This window comes from Protopterus annectens, chromosome 14.part0 (genome assembly GCF_019279795.1).
Source record: "Protopterus annectens isolate FY-2018-M chromosome 14.part0, PAN1.0, whole genome shotgun sequence".
Lineage (NCBI taxonomy): Eukaryota > Metazoa > Chordata > Ceratodontiformes > Protopteridae > Protopterus > Protopterus annectens.
The window spans coordinates 459,801,654-459,820,743 of record NC_056748.1 but is presented as its reverse complement, the minus strand read 5'-3'; the positions used below and the strand labels follow the sequence as shown (position 1 = coordinate 459,820,743).

The 19,090-nt window shown below is 41.6% G+C and overlaps 1 protein-coding gene across 1 annotated transcript in view; it reads right to left on the bottom strand.

Annotated features, from left to right (window-relative positions):
• Positions 1 to 19,090, bottom strand: part of LOC122788681 (broad substrate specificity ATP-binding cassette transporter ABCG2-like) — a 512,925-nt gene that overhangs the window by 85,486 nt on the left and 408,349 nt on the right. The window contains exon 12 of the mRNA XM_044055576.1: positions 234 to 358. Coding sequence (XP_043911511.1) covers positions 234 to 358 — 125 coding nt within the window. The remainder of the gene's footprint in view (positions 1 to 233; positions 359 to 19,090) is intronic.

The window sequence follows — 19,090 nt, the reverse complement described above, 5'->3', positions numbered from 1 at the left end:
ACTGCACAGCTACAGATTTATTTGTAAAATATTATATGTTGCTGTACTTATGTTCCTTTGATTCTTAAAAATATATATAAATTATTGGCATCTTAAAATCTTCTTAAAGGGAAAAAATGATATCACATGGAAGGACATAATGGTAAATTAACATTTCAAAGAAGGAAAAAAGGTTAATGGAGAACAGAAAGCAAATCATATCAAAGAGTTATGCCGATAAAGACAAGACTTACCAATCATCCAGTAGGTTATACAGGAAAATACAACTGCTGGAATTGTCCTTATAGGCAAAAGGTCCCCTGCGAGTAGTGCAAGAAAATAAGCAGACACTCGATAGTACCCACTAATGTACTGATGTCTGGAAAAAAAGAAATATACCAGGTATTCCAGCAATGTGGGCAACAAAAAGTAACAGCTCACTGTTGTACTGAACAATAAAATCACCCTAACCAATGCACAACTCTTTCTTTAAAAAAATGAATTCCCATTTCTGAAATCTCTGACATAAAACAAGTTCAGTATTCTAGTGATTAGCTTTTTAAAATACACACACACTTCTGCACTAGAGTTTTCAGACTATATACAGCAATCTTAACACTTCTTCTCTTTCATAGATTAGTCTTCGCAGATATTATTCTTGTATTGTACATTTTGTTGTAAAGATACTTACACATGATAACTGAGAGGAAGCTTTGCGAAACTAATAAATATTGCACTCCACACCTTGTGTTACATGATCTACACCCTCCAGTGACACTTAATATGTTGAATACATTAGAGAGAGTCCCTAGAGGAGCACTGAAGGCCTCTGCTGTGCAGTGCAGCTGACTCATCTGATTAGAGTATTCAATGAGGCAGCAGACATGCAGTGTTGCAGGATGTATCCATTTTCTCCACTCAAACACCACTCTGTAGGTATCAGACATATAGTCCCATATAATGCAGACATAATGTTCATGTTTTACTTAATAATGAGCTCAGTGTTGAGAGAATCCTCTTGTCTTTCTCCTTCTAAAACCTGTCAAATAAGTAACTAATGATTTCCTGTGGTATTCCCCCTTATCTCTTATGAGACTTTAAATGTTCACTGTCTATGGTAGCACCCTCTCATCACCCAACACTCACTCAAATAAATGGTCTTCAATTTCCTAGGATATATATATATATATATATATATATATATATATATATATATACACATTATGGCATTTTTCTCTTTAAAGTGTATTTTGTGTTTTTTCAATTCTGTTTTTTTTTTCCCTGATGAGATATTTTGCATAATTAATTAATTGGTTAATGATTTAATTGGTTCTGCTTGAATATTTGGTGTGTAAATGGATGTGTTTTTTAGTCAGAGATTATTCCATGAAGACGAAAGGCTGAGGTACCAGAATAAACTTTCTGTGACCAGTTTTCCTTGATGTCAGTGTAGTTCCTGTATAATGGTGGCTCTTATTTTGCTGTTTTTCTGGATTATTCAGTACTGTGTATTTTTTTGGCATTTAAGTTGTTCACCATGAGTTTGGGAACCTCTGACCAACCAGTTACTTCCTATGGGACACTATTTGCTGACCTTGTTCGTGAGAGGGAACATAAAATGGCTAGTATGGCTCCCTGGTCTTCCACTGCTGAGGATGGAGTGGCAAAGAAGTTTCAACAATTGGAACGTTTAATGTCCAAAGACGTAACTATATTTTATGATCTTAAATTATTAGAAAAATATGTCTCCCCGAACATTACACCAAGAGGTCTCCGTACCTGCTGGCAACTTTACGGAAGATGATGGAGATCTGCTTGCTGAATGAAGGCAGGCCGCATTGGAATGTACGCTACAATGGCTACTCATTCTCATTAAACAGAACACTAAAATCATTGCAAAATTGTGGCGGGAGATCAGTGAGTTACAAAACAACCTAATTTCTGAAGTCTCTCATTCTAAGTATCAGAATCTGTTCAATGAAGTTAACAACAAAGTGCAGAAACTCAGAGTGTTTTAGATCATGAAAGCTGTTAAGGGACGTAAGGGATTTTGACAATAACATGGTTTATTCCTGGCAATGTAAGGAATGATTCAATAGATCGAAATCAAGAGGGCACATGTCTAAAATTGCTCATGATTCTTCCTTCTCTTCTAGGGATACAAGCATCAGTTAAAAGAGTGTGTCGTTTGAAGAAATTTGTTCTGAAGATTCCCTAGAGCTACAAAAAAGTGCCAAAAACAATGCAGTCTTCTCAACAAGCCCAAACATGGTCCAAGAGAACATGTGGCAAACACAACAGCAACAACAGGAATTAAAAGTAAGACACTCTGCTAATTTACTTCCTTTAGTGACTGAGACTGAAAATGCACAGATTCTTAATTTAGACTCTGCTAGTGTAATAAATGGGAACAATCAACATTTAAAAATTATCAATTTATCTTGTTTGGACATTAGTGAAAATGCTGAAAATGTACTTTTGAAAGGGGCTAAATTCATTTCCACGAGAATTCCCTCGTTGGCAGACATTATTCTGGATGTAAAAAGATTCTGTCACAAATTACATGTTAAAGTGTTTTTTCATGATCATAATAGCTCAAAGATGAATAATCATGAGCAATCTGAGCAAGTTGATGATGACTTGTTGAATTTAAGCAAGCATGAAGCAGATGTGTTCCTACAATTCATGGGAGAAGATTTTGTATTTGATAGTATGCATGATAGTTCCAATAGTGAAACTGAACAAACGATTGGATTTTTTCTACTGGTTATGGGCATTTAACAATGCCCATTTTGCCTTCTGATAGTACTTTCATACCTCCTAAATGTTCAAATGCCATTAATGTGTTTGAGAATACAGTGTGTAAAATGGTTGAACGTCATTTTGGGTCTTTTCTAAAACAGTTTATTTCTTATGAGTAAGAATGCTTTATAAAACTTGTGCTTGCAGTTGGAAAGATTTGTTTTTAAGCAAGCTGACGAGGGGGGCAATTGAGTTCTTATGAATAAAGGACAATATGAAAGCATGGCTCGTCAAACTTTGTTTGAAGCAAACAGTTATGGTAAATTGCCCAATAACCCAGTTAAGCAATTTAGTCAGGAACTAGGTGAACTTTTGGAGGGGGACAGATTTGGTTTCCTGAAACCTAGTGATGTTAAAAAGTTGCTTGTCAAGGAACCAAGAGACTCTATTTTTTATTCTATTCCCCCCTGGCAGACCCATTATTTCAGGCACTGGTTCTTATTTAGAGCATGTTAACTTGTTTTTGGACTTCCATTTTAAGAATTTTTTGGTAGGTGTTCCCTCTCATATTAAAAACACTAACGATGTATGTAAAGATTTATGTAATTTGGAGTGGAAGCATGACTATTTTTGGGCAACGGTTGATGTCAGTGCTTTATACACCAACATAGAAAAAAGATGGGTATTGGAAGCTATGGCTAGAATCATGGGAGAAGGTCCTCACACTTCCTTTCTGTTGTTCATCTTGGAGTTTTGCTTGACCCATAATTACTCTAAATGGAAGGATGATTGTTATTTGCAGTTGAGATGGACAGCTATGGGGGTGGCTTTTGTCTTTTTTGCTTTTTTATATGGGGGATTTTGAGAAGCAGTACATGCTCTTGAATGAGTTCTTTGTCAACAATATTATTTATTACAAGAGGTACATTGATGATTTGATCTGTGTGTGCAGGGGCAATCAAGAGAAAATTTTAGAGTTTATGCAAAAGTCAACAATAACCCCCACAGTTTGAAGTTCACTTGGAACTTAAGTTCTCGTAACATTTCCTTTTTGGATGTTGAATTTTATATAGATGCTCAGAATAGAATTCAGTATAAACTTATAGGAAGCCTACTTTGGTTAACAATTTTTTACATGCTGACATCATGTGCCCCCCCTCCCATTTAATTAATTCCTTGCCTTATGGAGAATTCAGAAGAATTTTTTATAATACTTCTGAAGTGAGTTTTAGGGATGCTGACTTGGTTCAATTGTATGATAGATTGATTTTGCGAGGTGAGATCTTGTCCTCTCAAAGGCGAGGCATAAAATTCAGGGGGTGGGATGTAATATGAGAAAGGCTGTTAAGCATGGTTTAGCAACAGATGGGCATAAGGAGAAATTTTTTGTTACGAGATTTTCCAACTTCTCTCCCATTGCTGAAGACATAGTTAAATAAGTATGGAATGTTGTTAGTGAAGATGCATCTGTAGGTTTTCTTTTTCCAAGACACATCACCTTCTCTTATGAGAGATATTATAATTTAAAAGAGCTACTTAGTGGAGAAACATCTAAAATAGCATCAGGGGTAAAGTGGGAACTTACTTGTGTGGTAATTGTTCAGTGTGCTGTAGAGTGAAGAATCTGGATGGCTTCAAGATAAATGGGAAGTTATACTTAGCTAGAGATTATTACAATTGTAATTCATGTGGAGTAGTTTATATTATTAGTTGTGATTGTAGGGATATTTGTTGGTATATTGGGCAAACTACAAGGAAAGTTAAGGTACGTATTTTGGAGCACTTGGGGGACATCAGGAGATGTAAAAAGGATAGTCCAGTGGCTGCTCATTTTGTGTCCAAACACGATGGGTCAGTGAATGGTTTGTTCTTTAGTGTTTTAGCGACCTTTAGTTAATGGTGGAAATTTTAGAAGGGAATTAAGTTAGAATGTAGAATGATTATTGATTATCATACCTTATACCCTACAGACATGAATGTGGATAGTAATATCATTTTATAAATGTTTTTTCCAACATGTTTTGTAATATTTGTTATAATTATGAAGCCGTATTTATTAATTTTCAGATAATATAAATGTTTTTCTAAATTTATGCATTAGTTGGGTATTTGTTAACATTTTGGCATTTTCTCTTTAAAGTGTATTTTGTGTTTTTTCAATTCTCATTTTTTTCCCTGATGAGATATTTAGCATAATTAATTAATTGGTTAATGATTTAATTGGTTCTGGTTGAGTATTTGGTGTATAAATGGATGTGGTTTTTAGTCATAAATTATTCCATGAAGGGAAAGGGCGAGGTACCAGAATAAACTTTCTGTGACCAGTTTTCCTTGATGTCAGTGTGGTTCCTGTATCGTGGTGGCTGATATTTTGCTGTTTTACAGGAACAATGAAGGCCTCTGCTGTGCAGTGCAGCTGATTCATCTGATTAGAGTATTCAGTGAGGCAGCAGACATGCCGTGTTGCAGGATGTATCAGTTTCCTCCACTCAAACGCCACTCTGTAGACATCACATGTATATCCCCATGACATATAGGCCCATATAATGCAGACATAATGTTCATGTTTTACTTAATAATGAACTCAGTGTTCAGACAATCCTCTTGTCTTTCTCCTCCTAAAACCTGTCAAATAAGTAACTGATTTCCTGTGGTATTCCCCCTTACGAGACTTTAAATGTTCACGGTCTATGATAGCACCCTCTCATCACCCAACCCTCACTCAAACAGTCTTCCATTTCCTAGGATAAAACTTTGACTCCTGTAAAATAAACCTGCTCATTGTTAGAGCATCCTGCCAACTACCTGTCTTCATATAAATAAGTACTAATTTTCCATTACATCCACTCCTACAACTTGACCCTTGTAAAATAAGTAGTATGCTCATTGTCTGTCATATTCCATCTTGCCTAACCATTACGTAACTAATACTGACTTGTTCTTTGGTTAATCCTATATGATACAAAATATAATTCTCACTGCTCAGGGTCACATCCCTCCCATATGCACTGTGAATATAATGTATGCAGGTGCTACTGAGGATGTGCAAGTATGTATGTGGATGTATGTATCTGGCTACAGAATGCCTTTCTGTACAACTCAAGCAGAAGAAAGCAAAAGATTTCTCTCAAAACATTTCTCTCTGGTATGGTGTGTCTTTACTTAACATTATGTTGCACAGATTTAGTCTAAGCTGGATACTGCCTATTACCCCTTAGTTTGAACTATGATCGATGGCAAATTTGGAGCAACATCTGGCACAAATCCTGAACGGAAGGAAACAAAGCAAAGAAAATATAAGTGGCTTATCGGAGGTAAAGAAACTTCATGCAGGCAAAAGTACAGTTTTGTACCTACCATAAATGTAGATGTTCGAGTGTTCACCCTGCTGCAGTCATTACACTTGGGTTATCCTGTCGTCAGGCGGTCCCGCAGTCGGCCGGATTTCCAAAGTCTTGGTCTGACGTCGGTTGCTGTCGCCTCATCCCTGACGTCAGTGCGCCAGGGGTACATATATTGCAACCGATGCCATTTTCTTCAGTTTTTCTTGCCCCAGATGTCAGGTGCCCCCAAAAAGGTGATTCAAATTAGTACCAAAAGGTGGGAACACTGTACAAACACAAAAACCCTTCAGCTAAAAGCAAATACATCAGTAAGGCCCAGCAAAGATTTAGCCAGTAAATCAGAGGGGTTGGAGGGAGGGTAACCTGGACTGCAGCAGGGTGAACACTCGAACATCTAAATTTATGGTAGGTACAAAACTGTACTATGTTCTTTGTGTTACCCTGCTGCAGTCATTACACTTGGGTTGAGTCCCAAAGCTAAGGAAGGGTGGAGGCATCATAGAGGGTTAGTGGAGGCAATGAGGCCCTGCAGAACTGCAGTGGCAAAGCCTGCCCTGGACTTAGAATAAAGAGGTAAGTGGTAGTGTTTGGTGAAGGTGTGCACAGAGCTCCAAGTTGCAGCTTCTAAGATTTCCTTGGTAGGAACCCCCCTTAGAAAGGCTGTAGAGATAGCTGTTGCCCTGGTAGAGTGGGATCTAATGGTAGGAGGAACTGGTTTCCCATGATGGGTATAGCAGAATCGTATGCAATGGCCTATCCATTTAGAAATGGTTTGCTTGGATATGGCCCTCCCTTGAGAAGCTGTAGCATAGGAAACAAAGAGCTGGTCAGTTTTCTGAAAGCCTTAGTCTTATCCAAATAGTAACAAAGCTGTCTGTGAATGTCCAAGGAATGCAGGAGTCTCTCACCTTTGCTCTGTGGATTGGGGTAGAAAGTGGGTAGGTGAATGGTTTGATTTAGAGCTACACTGGAAACCACCTTAGGCATGAAGAAAGGATTAGTTCGTAGAGAAACTCTGTCTTGATGAAAAATGAGGAAAGGTTCCACTGCCATAAGTGCCTGCAATTCTGAAACTCTCCTAGCAGAAGTTATTGCCAGGAGCAGGGCAGTCTTCCAAGATAGGAACTGAAGGTCTGCAGAAAAAGCTGGTTCAAAGGGAGGTAGCGTTAGTTTTTCCAGAACAAAGTTGAGGTCCCATGTTGGTGTAGGAGCTCTTCTAGATGGTCTAATGTTTTTTGCCCCTCTGAGGAACTGCCTTAGGAGAGGATTTGAAAATAAAGGTGGATTTGTGTCGTAGTGAGCTGAAATAGCTGAAGCATGGATTTTAATTGAGGAGAAGAAAAGTCCTTTATGCAACATCTCAGCTAAATACTGCAGAATGTGAGGCATATGAGGCTGAGTTGTGTCTTGGCCTTTAGCTTGGTTCCAAGCAGAAAACCTTTTCCATTTTTCTGAGTAAGCCTTCCTGGTGCTTGGCCTCCTGGCTTCTAGAATAACATCCAGTACTGCTTGTGAAAGAGGGGCTGGTTGGATGTTTAATTGATTTGCCATGCAGCCAGATTTAAGGTTTTGATCTAGCTGTGTAGAATCTGCTTGTCTTGCTGTGTGAGCAAATGAGGTATTTGAGGCAATATCATGGTGGGCTGTGAGCCATATTCTTCAATAGCAGGTACCAGTGCTGGCGTGGCCTGTCTGGGGCTATGAGAATCATTCAAGGTTTCTCCTTTTTGACCTTCAAAAAGAACCTTTGTGAGAAGAGGTAATGGAGGAAAGGCATATGCTGTCAGGTTTTTCCAACTGAAGGAGAGAGCGTCCACTTTCCAAGCTTGATGGTGGAATGTCCTTGTACAAAATTTTGTCAGCTGGTAGTTTTGAGGACTGGCAAACAGGTCTATATTTGGTAGGCCCCATCTTTGAGTTATCAATGAAAATATTTGTGGGTCTAGCTTCCACTCGTGGGGATCTTTGATGTTTCTGCTTAGGTTGTCTGCCAATGTGTTTTTCTGTCCTGGCAGGAATTGAGCTTGTAACTGGACTTGGTAGGCCAGAGCTGTGTTCCATAAGATTATTGCTCGCCTGCAGAGAGGGTAGGAATGTGTGCCCCCTTGTTTGTTTATGTACCACATTACTGTGGTGTTGTCCGTCTTTAATGCAAGTTGTCCAGGCTGTAGTAGATCCTTGAAGGCTGTCGGAGCTTTCTGTACAGCTAGCATCTCTTTTTGGTTTATGTGCAGTTTTCTTTGTTCTGCAGTCCATAGGCCTTGAATGCATTGCCCTGCCATGTTTGCCCCCAGGCATAGTCTGAAGCATCTGTTGTGATAGTTTGCCTGGGTGGGGGCAAGGTGAAAGGCTAACACTTGTTGAGGTGACATGCCTGTGCCCACCATAGAAATTCCTGTTGAAGGCATGGAATGAGAGATATCACTGTGTCCAAGCTGTGGCTGTGTTGAGACCATACGCTTTTTAGGTGCCACTGTAATTTCCTCGTATGCAGTTTTGCAAATGGTATTATCAAAATGCAAGATGCCATGAAGCCCAAAGCCTGCAGAATTTTTCTTGCAGTTAATTGGGTCTTTGTTGCCATTGTCTTGAAATATTGACTCAGTTGTAATTGCTTGTCTGGTGTAAGATAAGCCTTCTGGGCCATTGTGTCCAATCTGGCAGCCAGGAATGTCATTTTTTGTGAGGGTACTAGTTTTGACTTCTTTTCGTTTACTGTGTACCCCAGACAATTCAGTAGATGCTTCACAAAAGCCAGATGTTGTAAGAGAATGTCTTTTCTTTCTGCTTGGATGAGGCAGTCATCCAGGTATGGATATATTTGAATTCCTCTTTGTCTGCAGTATGCAATTACTGGTGCCAGGCATTTTGTGAATACTCTGGGCGCAGTAGATAAGCCAAAGGGCAGTGCAGAGAATTGATAATGGGTTGAACCTGCAATGAAACGGAGGTATCATCTGCAACTTTGTCTGACAGGGACATGCAGGTATGCCTCCTTGAGGTCCAACGTTACCAGCCATGCTTCCTTGCCCAACATGGGAAGTAGCTGCTGTAGTGTTAGCATCTTGAATTTGGGTACTTGTAAGTAAGTGTTTAGAATTGAAAGGTCCAGAATTGATCTCCAAGCATTTTCTTTTCTGGGTACAAGGAAGAGTCTTGAGTAAAATCCTTGGCCTTGCTCTTGAGTTGGTACCCTTTGAATGGCTCTCATGGCCATGAGAGCTGTAATTTGTTTTTGAGCCTCTGCCCTTTGATTTTGTGGCAGGTTTGGCATTCCTCTTTTTATTGGCAAGGTGTGAAAGTGGAATCTGTATCCTCATAAAATTATGTCTAGAACCCATTTGTCCTTTGTGACCATGTGCCAGTTGTCTGCAAATAGGGCTAGTTTTCCCCCCAGGGGGGCTGACAAAAGAGTTTTGTTTGGCCAGCTGAGGTGCAAGTCATTGAGTTTGCCTTCTGGTGGGTTGAGACCTGTCTTCTCCTCCCTTCTGGGTTGGAGTGCCACATTGGCGAGGTTTATACTGGGCTTGTGGTTGTCCTCTGCCCCTTGGGCGCCTGTATTTACCCCTCTGAGGCTTGTCAGTGGCTGGAAAGGACCAATTTTTTGTTGGCCAGTTTCTGCTGAAGCGAGGGGGTTGTACTTGTAGGAAATCTTTGACTGTCTGCATTGATTTTGCCTTATCTTCCATTTTCTTTAAAACTTCTTCTGCTTTAACATCAAAAAGAACATCCTGCTGTAAGGGAGCATCTAGTAGTTTTGCTTTAACATGATCAGGCAGACTTTGTTCCTTTAACCAGGCATGCCTACGTATAACTGATCCAGTGACAGCTGCTCTGCAGGAGGCCTCTAAAGAATCAAACCCACATTGCAAGGTATGTTTGCCCACCTGCTCGGTGGCATGCAACAAATCCTGTACTTCTTTCAATTCAGATTGTTGAGTGAGGGTGGTTATCTTTTGTTTTAACTGAGAGATCAGAAAGTGCTCATACGTAAGCATATGAAATTGACAGTTTAGACCTCTTATAGCTAAAGTGGCTGAGGTGTAAACCTTTTTCCCCCATCTGTCTAGTGCTCTTGAATCCCTTTCAGAAGGTACTGGATTTTTAGCCATGGAAGCCTTGGCCCCCTTGGGACCCTGGGAGATAGTCTCTGGGTCAGTTACTGGGCTTTTGTAAAGAAATTTGTGGGAATCAGGTACTCTGTTGTATTTGTCAGGCTTGGCCGGGGCAGGAGGCAGAGAGTCAGGGTTGAAACTGGATTCTAAATAGACATCATCCACAATATCCAAAACAGGAGGGATGGCTAGATGTCTGTGTTGGGGGAGTAAAAGAAACTCTCTGAGCCTTTTCTTGGAATCAGAGTAATCCTGATCTTCCCAGTGGAAATGTTCCCTCATAGTGTGTAAAGTTTCCCCAAAAGAATAATCTTCTGGAGGGGAAGCTGAGGGAATAGAGTCCTCAGCATCAGAATCTCCATAAGGACAAAAGGAATAGTCTTGGTCCTCAGATGAATCTGAAGAAATAGGCAGTTGTTCAGAGGAAGCAGATTCTTCCTCTTGTCTAGGCCTTTTGTCAGGAGGAGGCTGAGAACCCCTGATAAGAGAAATCAAATCTTCAGCCATCTTGAGCATCTGTTTCTTAGGCATAGGGCCTTGAACAGTAGACTGAAGTGAAGCCTTTTACGGTTTGGAAGGAGGCTTCGACTTGAAAAAATTTTGACTGTAAGAGTCGTCAGTCTGAAAACGCCTTCAGAAACCGATGACATTTCAGAAGCACCGACGTCCTTGGAAGGTAAATCGTCGGTAGGGTCTGAAGTAAAAGGCTGCGTCGGCCTAGTACATTCCGTCAAAATACCTGTAGCGGTCTCGGTTTCTAGAACTGCGGTAGTCAGAGGCTGTGTCGGAGCCTCACTGATAACCTAAGACCGGATCAACTGAGGCCTTGGAATCGGGCTTAGGCCTGGGCTGTCGATCTTTATCCCTGCGCTTTTTGTGCACGCCGGTAGTCGGTAGCTCCGACGGCATGTTATAATTAAATTTTCTGCCAAAAAAGTGTCATGCGAAATCAAATCGTCTTTTAATAGTACGTTTATTAAATTTAGCACAAAAACGACAAGAAGTGACGTCGTGATCAGAGCCTAGGCAAGGTATGCAATAAGAATGAAAATCCTTATGAGGTATTTGTTTCCCACAAGAAATACAATTATTAACTTTTTCTGACATCGGTCTGAGGCAAAATAAGTTTCCCCAATGGGGTACTTAGCTTTATAGAAGACTTCGGTCTGAAATTCGAATTCGAAAATCTCAGGAGTCGGCCGACCGGCACTTGCGAACTGCTTCGGGCACCGAGCGGCAAGAAAGACTGAAGAAAATGGCGTTGGTTGCAATATATGTACCCCTGGCGCACTGATGTCAGGGATGAGGCGACAGCAACCGACGTCGGACCAAGACTTTGGAAATCCGGCCGACTGCGGGACCGCCTGACAACAGGATAACCCAAGTGTAATGACTGCAGCAGGTTAACACGATGAACATCTGTAAGGTGGCGGTATTAGCACCATACTAAACTATGACTAGAAGCATTAATCTAGTTTCTGTGTAACAAAAGAAAATCCAGTACATCTGTTTGGTAAAATTAATTACTCATATTTAATCTAATATATTAAATATAATGCACAGATTATTTTGAAGGTGATATGAATGCTTACTGGGACTGTGATCATTGTGTGTAATATGCCTGTGCCTAAAAATATGTTACTAGAGTAGCACTTCTTTTTCTACAAGAGGCTGATCTGTGAAAAACATATGCAAGCTGTTTTATAAAGGAAGCAAGTTTACTTTTCCATAATCAGAGAGTTCGGGTCACATATATAAAACAAAACTCAAACTTATCTTTTTCATGATAAGAACACATTTGAAGACTATACATTAATGGGTCTACTTCATATGATCGACACTCATTTCACTGAGACCAAAACACCTAAAGTCTAAAACACCTAAACCCCATTTGTTCGAAACTCATAACATCAACACATGAAATTAAAAGCATAATGCCCTTTTCCCCACTGTAGCGCGATCACATGAAATTCAGGTCATATGAAGTAGACCCACATTAATACATTAAACATTTATAGAATAGACATTAAAGCGCAATATACATTTATAAGTACATTTAAATAATTTATATTACAACAACATTTATTTATTTATTGACATTTGTTGACCAGGAAAGTCCACTGGGTCATTGACCCATTTTCAGTGGAGGCTCAGGTAGAAAAGCTCCACAGTAGTACAGAGAAAATAGACATTTATAAAAACTGATGGAGTATATTTGAAAGCAGAGATGACAAACACAAAATAAGACTACAATTGTACAAAATACATATTATCACTTATGTTATCACAGTAAAGCATTTAACTCTTTAAATTGATTTTCTTATCCAAAAAATACTAAGTTAAGTGATAAACACACACACACACACACACATATACATATATATATATATATATATATATATATATATATATATATATATATATATATATATATGTTCATAGGTTCATAGGTTCATACTAGGTTATCTGCCCTAGGGCATTTATAAGCCTAGCCAGAGTGTGTTTGGCTTTCACCACCCATTTTAAATTAATTTTGCTATGCCTTTTTCGAGGTTAGTATACTGTGTCTCTCTCTAACAGTGACACAGAAGTGATACCCGGGTTAAACCTACGATCTCCCATGAGGGACTCTGGCTAACCAGGACTGGGATTTTATTCCCGAGTGAAGGGAGCCCCTGGGTTATGAATCTGTCCCTCCAGCATGTCCTATTTATTTCAGTGCTGAGGTTCAAGTCTCTCACGCACGTAGCTCGATGGGATTTGGATTTTCTGAGGTGCAGCATGTCCATTAATTCCGGGTTGGACATGGCTTTATACGTCAGGCACAGATCGCCACTGAGCAGGCGGTATGCCACTGAGTAGAGCTGGAGTTTCTTTAACTGGGCAGCATATGGCATCTGTTTGAGCCTTTTGATCCTCTTGGTGAGGTACTTTTGGGGTCTTTCCAGTTGCTGCAGGTGTCTGGTAAGGTGCATCCCAAAAGGGGCATTGTACTCAATTATGGGCCTGATGAGGGATGAGTAAAGAGGTTGTCAAATGAGAGACTGCTATCAACTTGGGTCCCCAGGTCCCTAATTACTTCTTCTGTACTTAATGGATTACCACCTATGTGGTAATTTGTGGGCACTTTGTTTTTGCCAAAGGGGATGACTATACACTTTTTGGCATTTAGCTTGAGGCCATGGCTCTGGCACCAGTTGTCTGTTTCTATGAGGCCCTTTTGGAGGATGCTTGTGTCGGCTGGAGAGTCGATTATGGTACCCAGTTTGCAGTCATCTGCGAACTTGGTCAGCCACAGTCCTTCCGTGTTGGCCTGTACCTGCGAGAAATATATACCCAACAAGAGAGGTCCCGGGACTGAACCTTGTGGGATGCCACTTGTAACTGGTTTCGAGTCTGACATGGCTCCAGCAATTCTAACCATGTGGTTCTGTCCTTGAGCCAGTTTGCAACCCATCTAGTGACATAGGGGTTTATATTTAAGCTGGTGAACTTATCTATAATGCCCGAATGGGGTATTGTATCAAAGGCTTTTGCGAGGTCCAGGTAGGCTGTGTGGACCACCTTCCCCTCGTCAATGGCCTTGATGACTGTTTCAAAGAAATCGACCAGGTTTAAGAGGCAGGATCTGCCCTTAACAAAGCCGAACTAGGTAAGATCCAGTGTCTGTAGGTCCCCAATATCTTTATTTATGAAATCCATGATGATCCTTTCCATAACTTTGCAGACCAAGCTAGTCAGGCTTATGGGGCGATAGTTTCCAGGATCCGTTGAGGCACCATCTTTGTGGAGAGGGAACACTGTTGCTGTACGCCACTCTTTGGGTACATATCCTGTAGTAAGGCTGAGATTGAACAGTAGTTTTATGTTTGGGTTTAGCTCTTCTTGGAGTTCATGTAGGATGCAGCCCGGGACACCGTCTGATCCCATTGATGCTGTGCTTTTGCTTTGGAGAGGGTGGCTCTTACCTGAGCATCTGAGATGTCAGGGGGGGCAGCACTCTGCTGGGATAGATATTTGCCCTTTTGGTGTGGGGGGGGGGGTTGCGCTGAACCTGTCAGCTAGGATGTTGGCAATGTCTGTGGGTTCGGTGTATTTTTTGTCATTTTGGACTAATTCTGAGCATATCTGGGAATTCCCACCCAGGTTCCTAACATAACTAAAGAAAGCCTTATGATTATCCTTAGTGTCCTGTGCAATTATTCTCTCGAAGCTGGCCTTAGACGATTTTATGATTGCCCATAGTTTTTTGGTAATACTGATCAGAGATGCCTTCCCTTTTTGGGATTTTGCTCTATCATGTAGTAACTTCCTCCTTCTATTGTATAGTTTGTTTATGGCTGGGGTCCACCAGACAGGATGTCTGCCTTTGGAGGATTGGGTCTTGGTTTTATTTGGGATTGCATGATCCATGCATTCCTGAAGGTGTTCATAGAATGCGTTTATAAAGGATTCTGCGGTCTGGGCCGTATTTTCCACAGGCCCGGGGGCTTTGAAGGATTCCACCTCGGTTTTTCAGGAGTGTGAAATTTGCTTTAGAGAAGTTTTTCACTGTGGTTTTCTGGGCAAGGGGTGGGGTCGGGATGTGAATATCCAGTGAGATTAGTTTATGGTCTGATCTTACCAGTGAGGGATGCACTTCTGGTCTGGAGCATAGAGTCCCCATGTTGGTGATGATGAGGTCCAGTATGTTTTCCCCTCTTGTGGGAGTGGTAACAAGTTGTTCCATAGCATTTGAGTTTATAAATTCTAGGAACCTTTGGGCTAGGGTGTTGGAGCTAGAGTAATGCTCTCAGTCTATGTTTGGGTAGTTGAAGTCACCCAATATAATGGTGTTTGGAGAGACCTTCATATTTTTCAGTGTTCTCAGGAAGGCCGAGTGGGGTTCCTGGGTTTGGAAGGGTGGTCTGTAGCAGGCTATAAACTAGAAGGCAGTTTTACCCACTGTTAGTTGCACATGGATAGTCTCTGATGCTTCGTGCTGTGCCACCAACCTGGAGGTGTGGGTATCTTTGACGAATATTGATACTCCCCCTCCTTTTGTGGTTCAGTCCAAGTTTTGGGGCCGAAAAGCATGGTATGAGGTATAACCTGGTAGTGCTGGGGTGCTCTCGGGAGCCTTGAACCAGGTTTCTGTTACTGCACAGATATCGATGTTCTCCATGCTAAGGAGAGTTTTGAGTGCGTGCACCTTGAGGTTTAGACTTCTGGTGTTGAGTAGCATTACTCTTAGTTTCTTATCCCTTGTGATACCTATGGAGGTGGGTTTGTCTTTTGAGCCTTGCCTAAAAAAGGCACTATGAGGGTAGCAAGAGCCTTTGCCAATATCCGAAAGCCCAGGGGTGACAGGTGCAAGCCGTCCCTAGCGAAGCATCGTGGCTTGTCGAGCATGTTATCCCAGTCTGACAGGCATTGGATCCCCCTTTAAATGACACCAATACTTAAGCCAATTGTTGAAATTGATCATCTTGTCTTCATATTGTGGCATCATTCTTGGTGAGGGTAAGATGCTACTCAAGGTCAGGGTCATACCGGCCTGGGCTACATGCTCAGAGAGCTCCTCTATGTCTCTTTTCATGTAGTCCAGGGAGGTACGTCTCAGGTCATTCACACCAGCATGGACAATGACCGAGTCATATTTGTACTTGCCTTGGAGTGACCTGAGTGCTTGTGTTATGTGGCGGATCCTAGCGCCCGACAGGCAGTTCACAGTGACCTTGTCCTTGTTCAGCCTAGTGAGCGGGACGTCAGTGTGCCTGACGATCGAGTCACCTATTACAAGTGTATCAGGTGTGTTGTTTAGCCTTAAGAGCTGTGACTGTTCAGCACACTGGCTTTGTGAGCTATGTGTTGCATGTGTTTTGTTTTGGGGTAGCGGTTGCTTGGGTGTCTGCTTTGGAGGTCTCTGCTGCTTAGGCAGATTTTTATTTAGAGCCTCTGAGTATGTTTTTGTGTGTTTATGTGTTTGGTTTGCTGTCGTGGTAGGCCTATGTGAGACTGGAATTGTAGTGAGTGTGGTTTCCTTCTCCTCCTGACTGGTTACGCCAGTACTGAGTTGAGAGAGCTTAGCCTCCAGTTTGGCTATATGGTTGCATCTCTCACGTGTTGGAATTTGTTGGGAGGAGGAGAGGGTTGTCTGTGTACATGAGGCAGTTGTAACATTGCCTCAAGATTCCTAGATTCACCAGCTGGACCGGAGAGGAGATTGACAACTGACCTTTGGACATGCTAGAATAGTATTGGGAATTCCTTTATAATTGAAAAAAGGGCCAATGGGGAACAAGGTACTCAAGGGGAGTTTGTGAGGGTGTAGTGCTTTTAATTTTTTAGTGCTGACTTAGTGATCAAGTGCCAGGTAACTTAAATGCAATGTGTTACAGGTAACTTAAATGCAAAAACGACAAACAGTAACTTTCTTCAAGTGAAACAAGGAAATAAGTACAGTAAGCAATGCAGATATCACTAGAGATCCACAGAAGCACTGAAAAGCCGCGTTTTAGGTGGAATTAGCATTTCAGGGAATAACAAGCAAACAAACAACAAGAGTACAAACAAAGCTAGATTCAGCAGGCCTGGATCTAGTCTATGCTACAGCAAACAAGGTGTACCAATTTCAGTAAGAAACAGTTCAAATATGCAGGCACTATAAGCCTTTAACCAGAAATTCCCAGCTCAGAAGGGCAGAGTCCAGCCTCTCCTCCCACAAGAGTGCAGACCACGAACCCTCTTAATGTAAAATAACTGGCCTGAAGCCCAAGTGCTTAAACCAGAACTAATACACTTTTAGAATAACAGACACTGAGCCCTCAATCAGCAGTTCCCAACTTAGAAGGATGTAAGCTACCTGTCCTGCCACTACAGTGCAGGCCACAAACCTTCCTAATGTAAAACAACTGGTCTGAAGCCCAAGTGCTTAATCCAAAAGACTTAGAATGATAGCTACACTTTAATCAAGTTACTACCAAGCAGTAATAAATACAACTGAATACTTTAAAGAATGCCTGGATTAGTGCTCAAGTTATACAAACAAAGCTAGATTCAGCAGGCTTATTAGTAATTTTATCATACGTATAACTGACAATAGAATAGTTCTGTAAGAACTTACCATAACCTTAGATGTCCTTCTCTTCCATGTTGCAGTATTTATAACAGTAGGGAGTTGCTGCCTGCAGCATTACCTTCCGGCCAGTATACCAAAGTCTTTGCTTCAGGAGTGTACGTGTGACATCCCTCATCAGGCCCATAAACTGACGTAGGGTTAAAAGGTGACATCTACACGCACCCTCCTCAGAATGAACTGCCGCATATAGTAGTACTCCTGTGGGTAGAAAGGTCCCAAGGTAGCTCTTAGAATTACATGTAGGCTAGAGTCAGGGTAGCAGGAAGTTTGTGTTTAGTGGAGAACTGGGGTATAGAAGGGTTATGTTCCCACAAGTCAGCATGGTATGTATGCTGGTCAGGTAGAGGGGTAGGTGGGGAGGACTGAATACTACAACATGAAAGAGAAGGACATCTAAGGTTATGGTAAATTCTTACACAACTATTCTGTGTCCTTCTATTCACATGTTGCAGTATTCATAACAGTAGGGAGAGTACCAGAGCTTTTAGGTATGGTTCTGGGTGGAGGATTGCGTTCCCTGGTCAATGGGTCCTTGGGGGATAGACCTGGCAAACCCTGCCCTAGCTCTAGAGACTAGGTCCAGTTTGTAATGTTTGGTAAAGGTGTGGACAGAAGTCCAAGTGTCAACTTCCATGATGGAAGCGTAGTCAATTCCTTTGAAAAAGGCAGCTGAGGAAGCAGCTGCCCTGGTGGAGTGAGGTTTGACTTGACCATGCAGGGATTTACCATGGTAAGAGTAGCATAAGGTAATGGATTTTGAAATCCATGAAGAGATGGTTTGCTTGGAGACTGCCTTCCCTAGAGCTCTCGGGTGGAAGGAGATGAAAAGTTGATCTGATTTTCTGATAGGTTTGGTTTTGTCTAGGTAATACCTCAGTTGTCTGTGGACATCCAAGGAATGGAGTCCTTTCTGAGGAATTTTGTGGTTGAGGGTAGAAAACCAGTAGGTTAATGGTCTGTTTTAGTGAAAGTTCATTAACCACCTTCGGCATGAAGGAAAGTTTGGTCCTGAGAGCAACTCTGTCCTTGTGGAAAATAAGGTAGGGGGGTAACCATGAGAGCTTGTATCTCCCATACCCTCCTGGTTGATGTAAGGGCCACTAGTAGTCAGGGATACTGAATGGGCTGGTTCAAAGGGTGGCAATGTAAGTTTTTCTAGTACAAAAATCAGGTCCCAAGGGGGAGGGATAGGTTTCCTGGGAGGCCTAATGTGAAGAACCCCTTTGAGGAAAGGTTTGACCTCCAGTCTGGAAGCCAGAGGAGGGGAGATAGGCAGACAGGCAGAGATGGCAGATAAATGCACTTTGACTGATGAGTATGTTAGTCCTGAGTGAAGTAGCTCACACAAATAGGAAAGGACCATAGGTATAGAGGTAGTCCGAGGGTCCTGTTTTTTTCGTTGACACCAGTGGGAGAATCTGTTCCATTTGGATACATAATTTCTCCTGGTACTAGGTTTTCTGGCCTCCTGCAGAACACTGAGTACGTCCTCTGAGTATAGGTGTCTGTAGGGGATCAAAACCCTATCACCCATAAGGATAATTTCAGATTGTTCACCTGAAGGTGTAGTAGGGATCCCCTGTCCTGTGTGAGCAGGTCTATTCGGTGGGGTAACCTGTGATGATTGTCCTTGGCTAGTAGGTGTAGGAGGGGAAACCAATGTTATATCGGCCAAAATGGGGTCACCAGTAGGATTTTTGGGTTGTCCCTCTGTATTTTCAGAAGGACTTTCTGAATTAAGGTGACGGGGAAAGCACAGAGGTACATTCCCTCCCAAGAGAAGGAGAAGG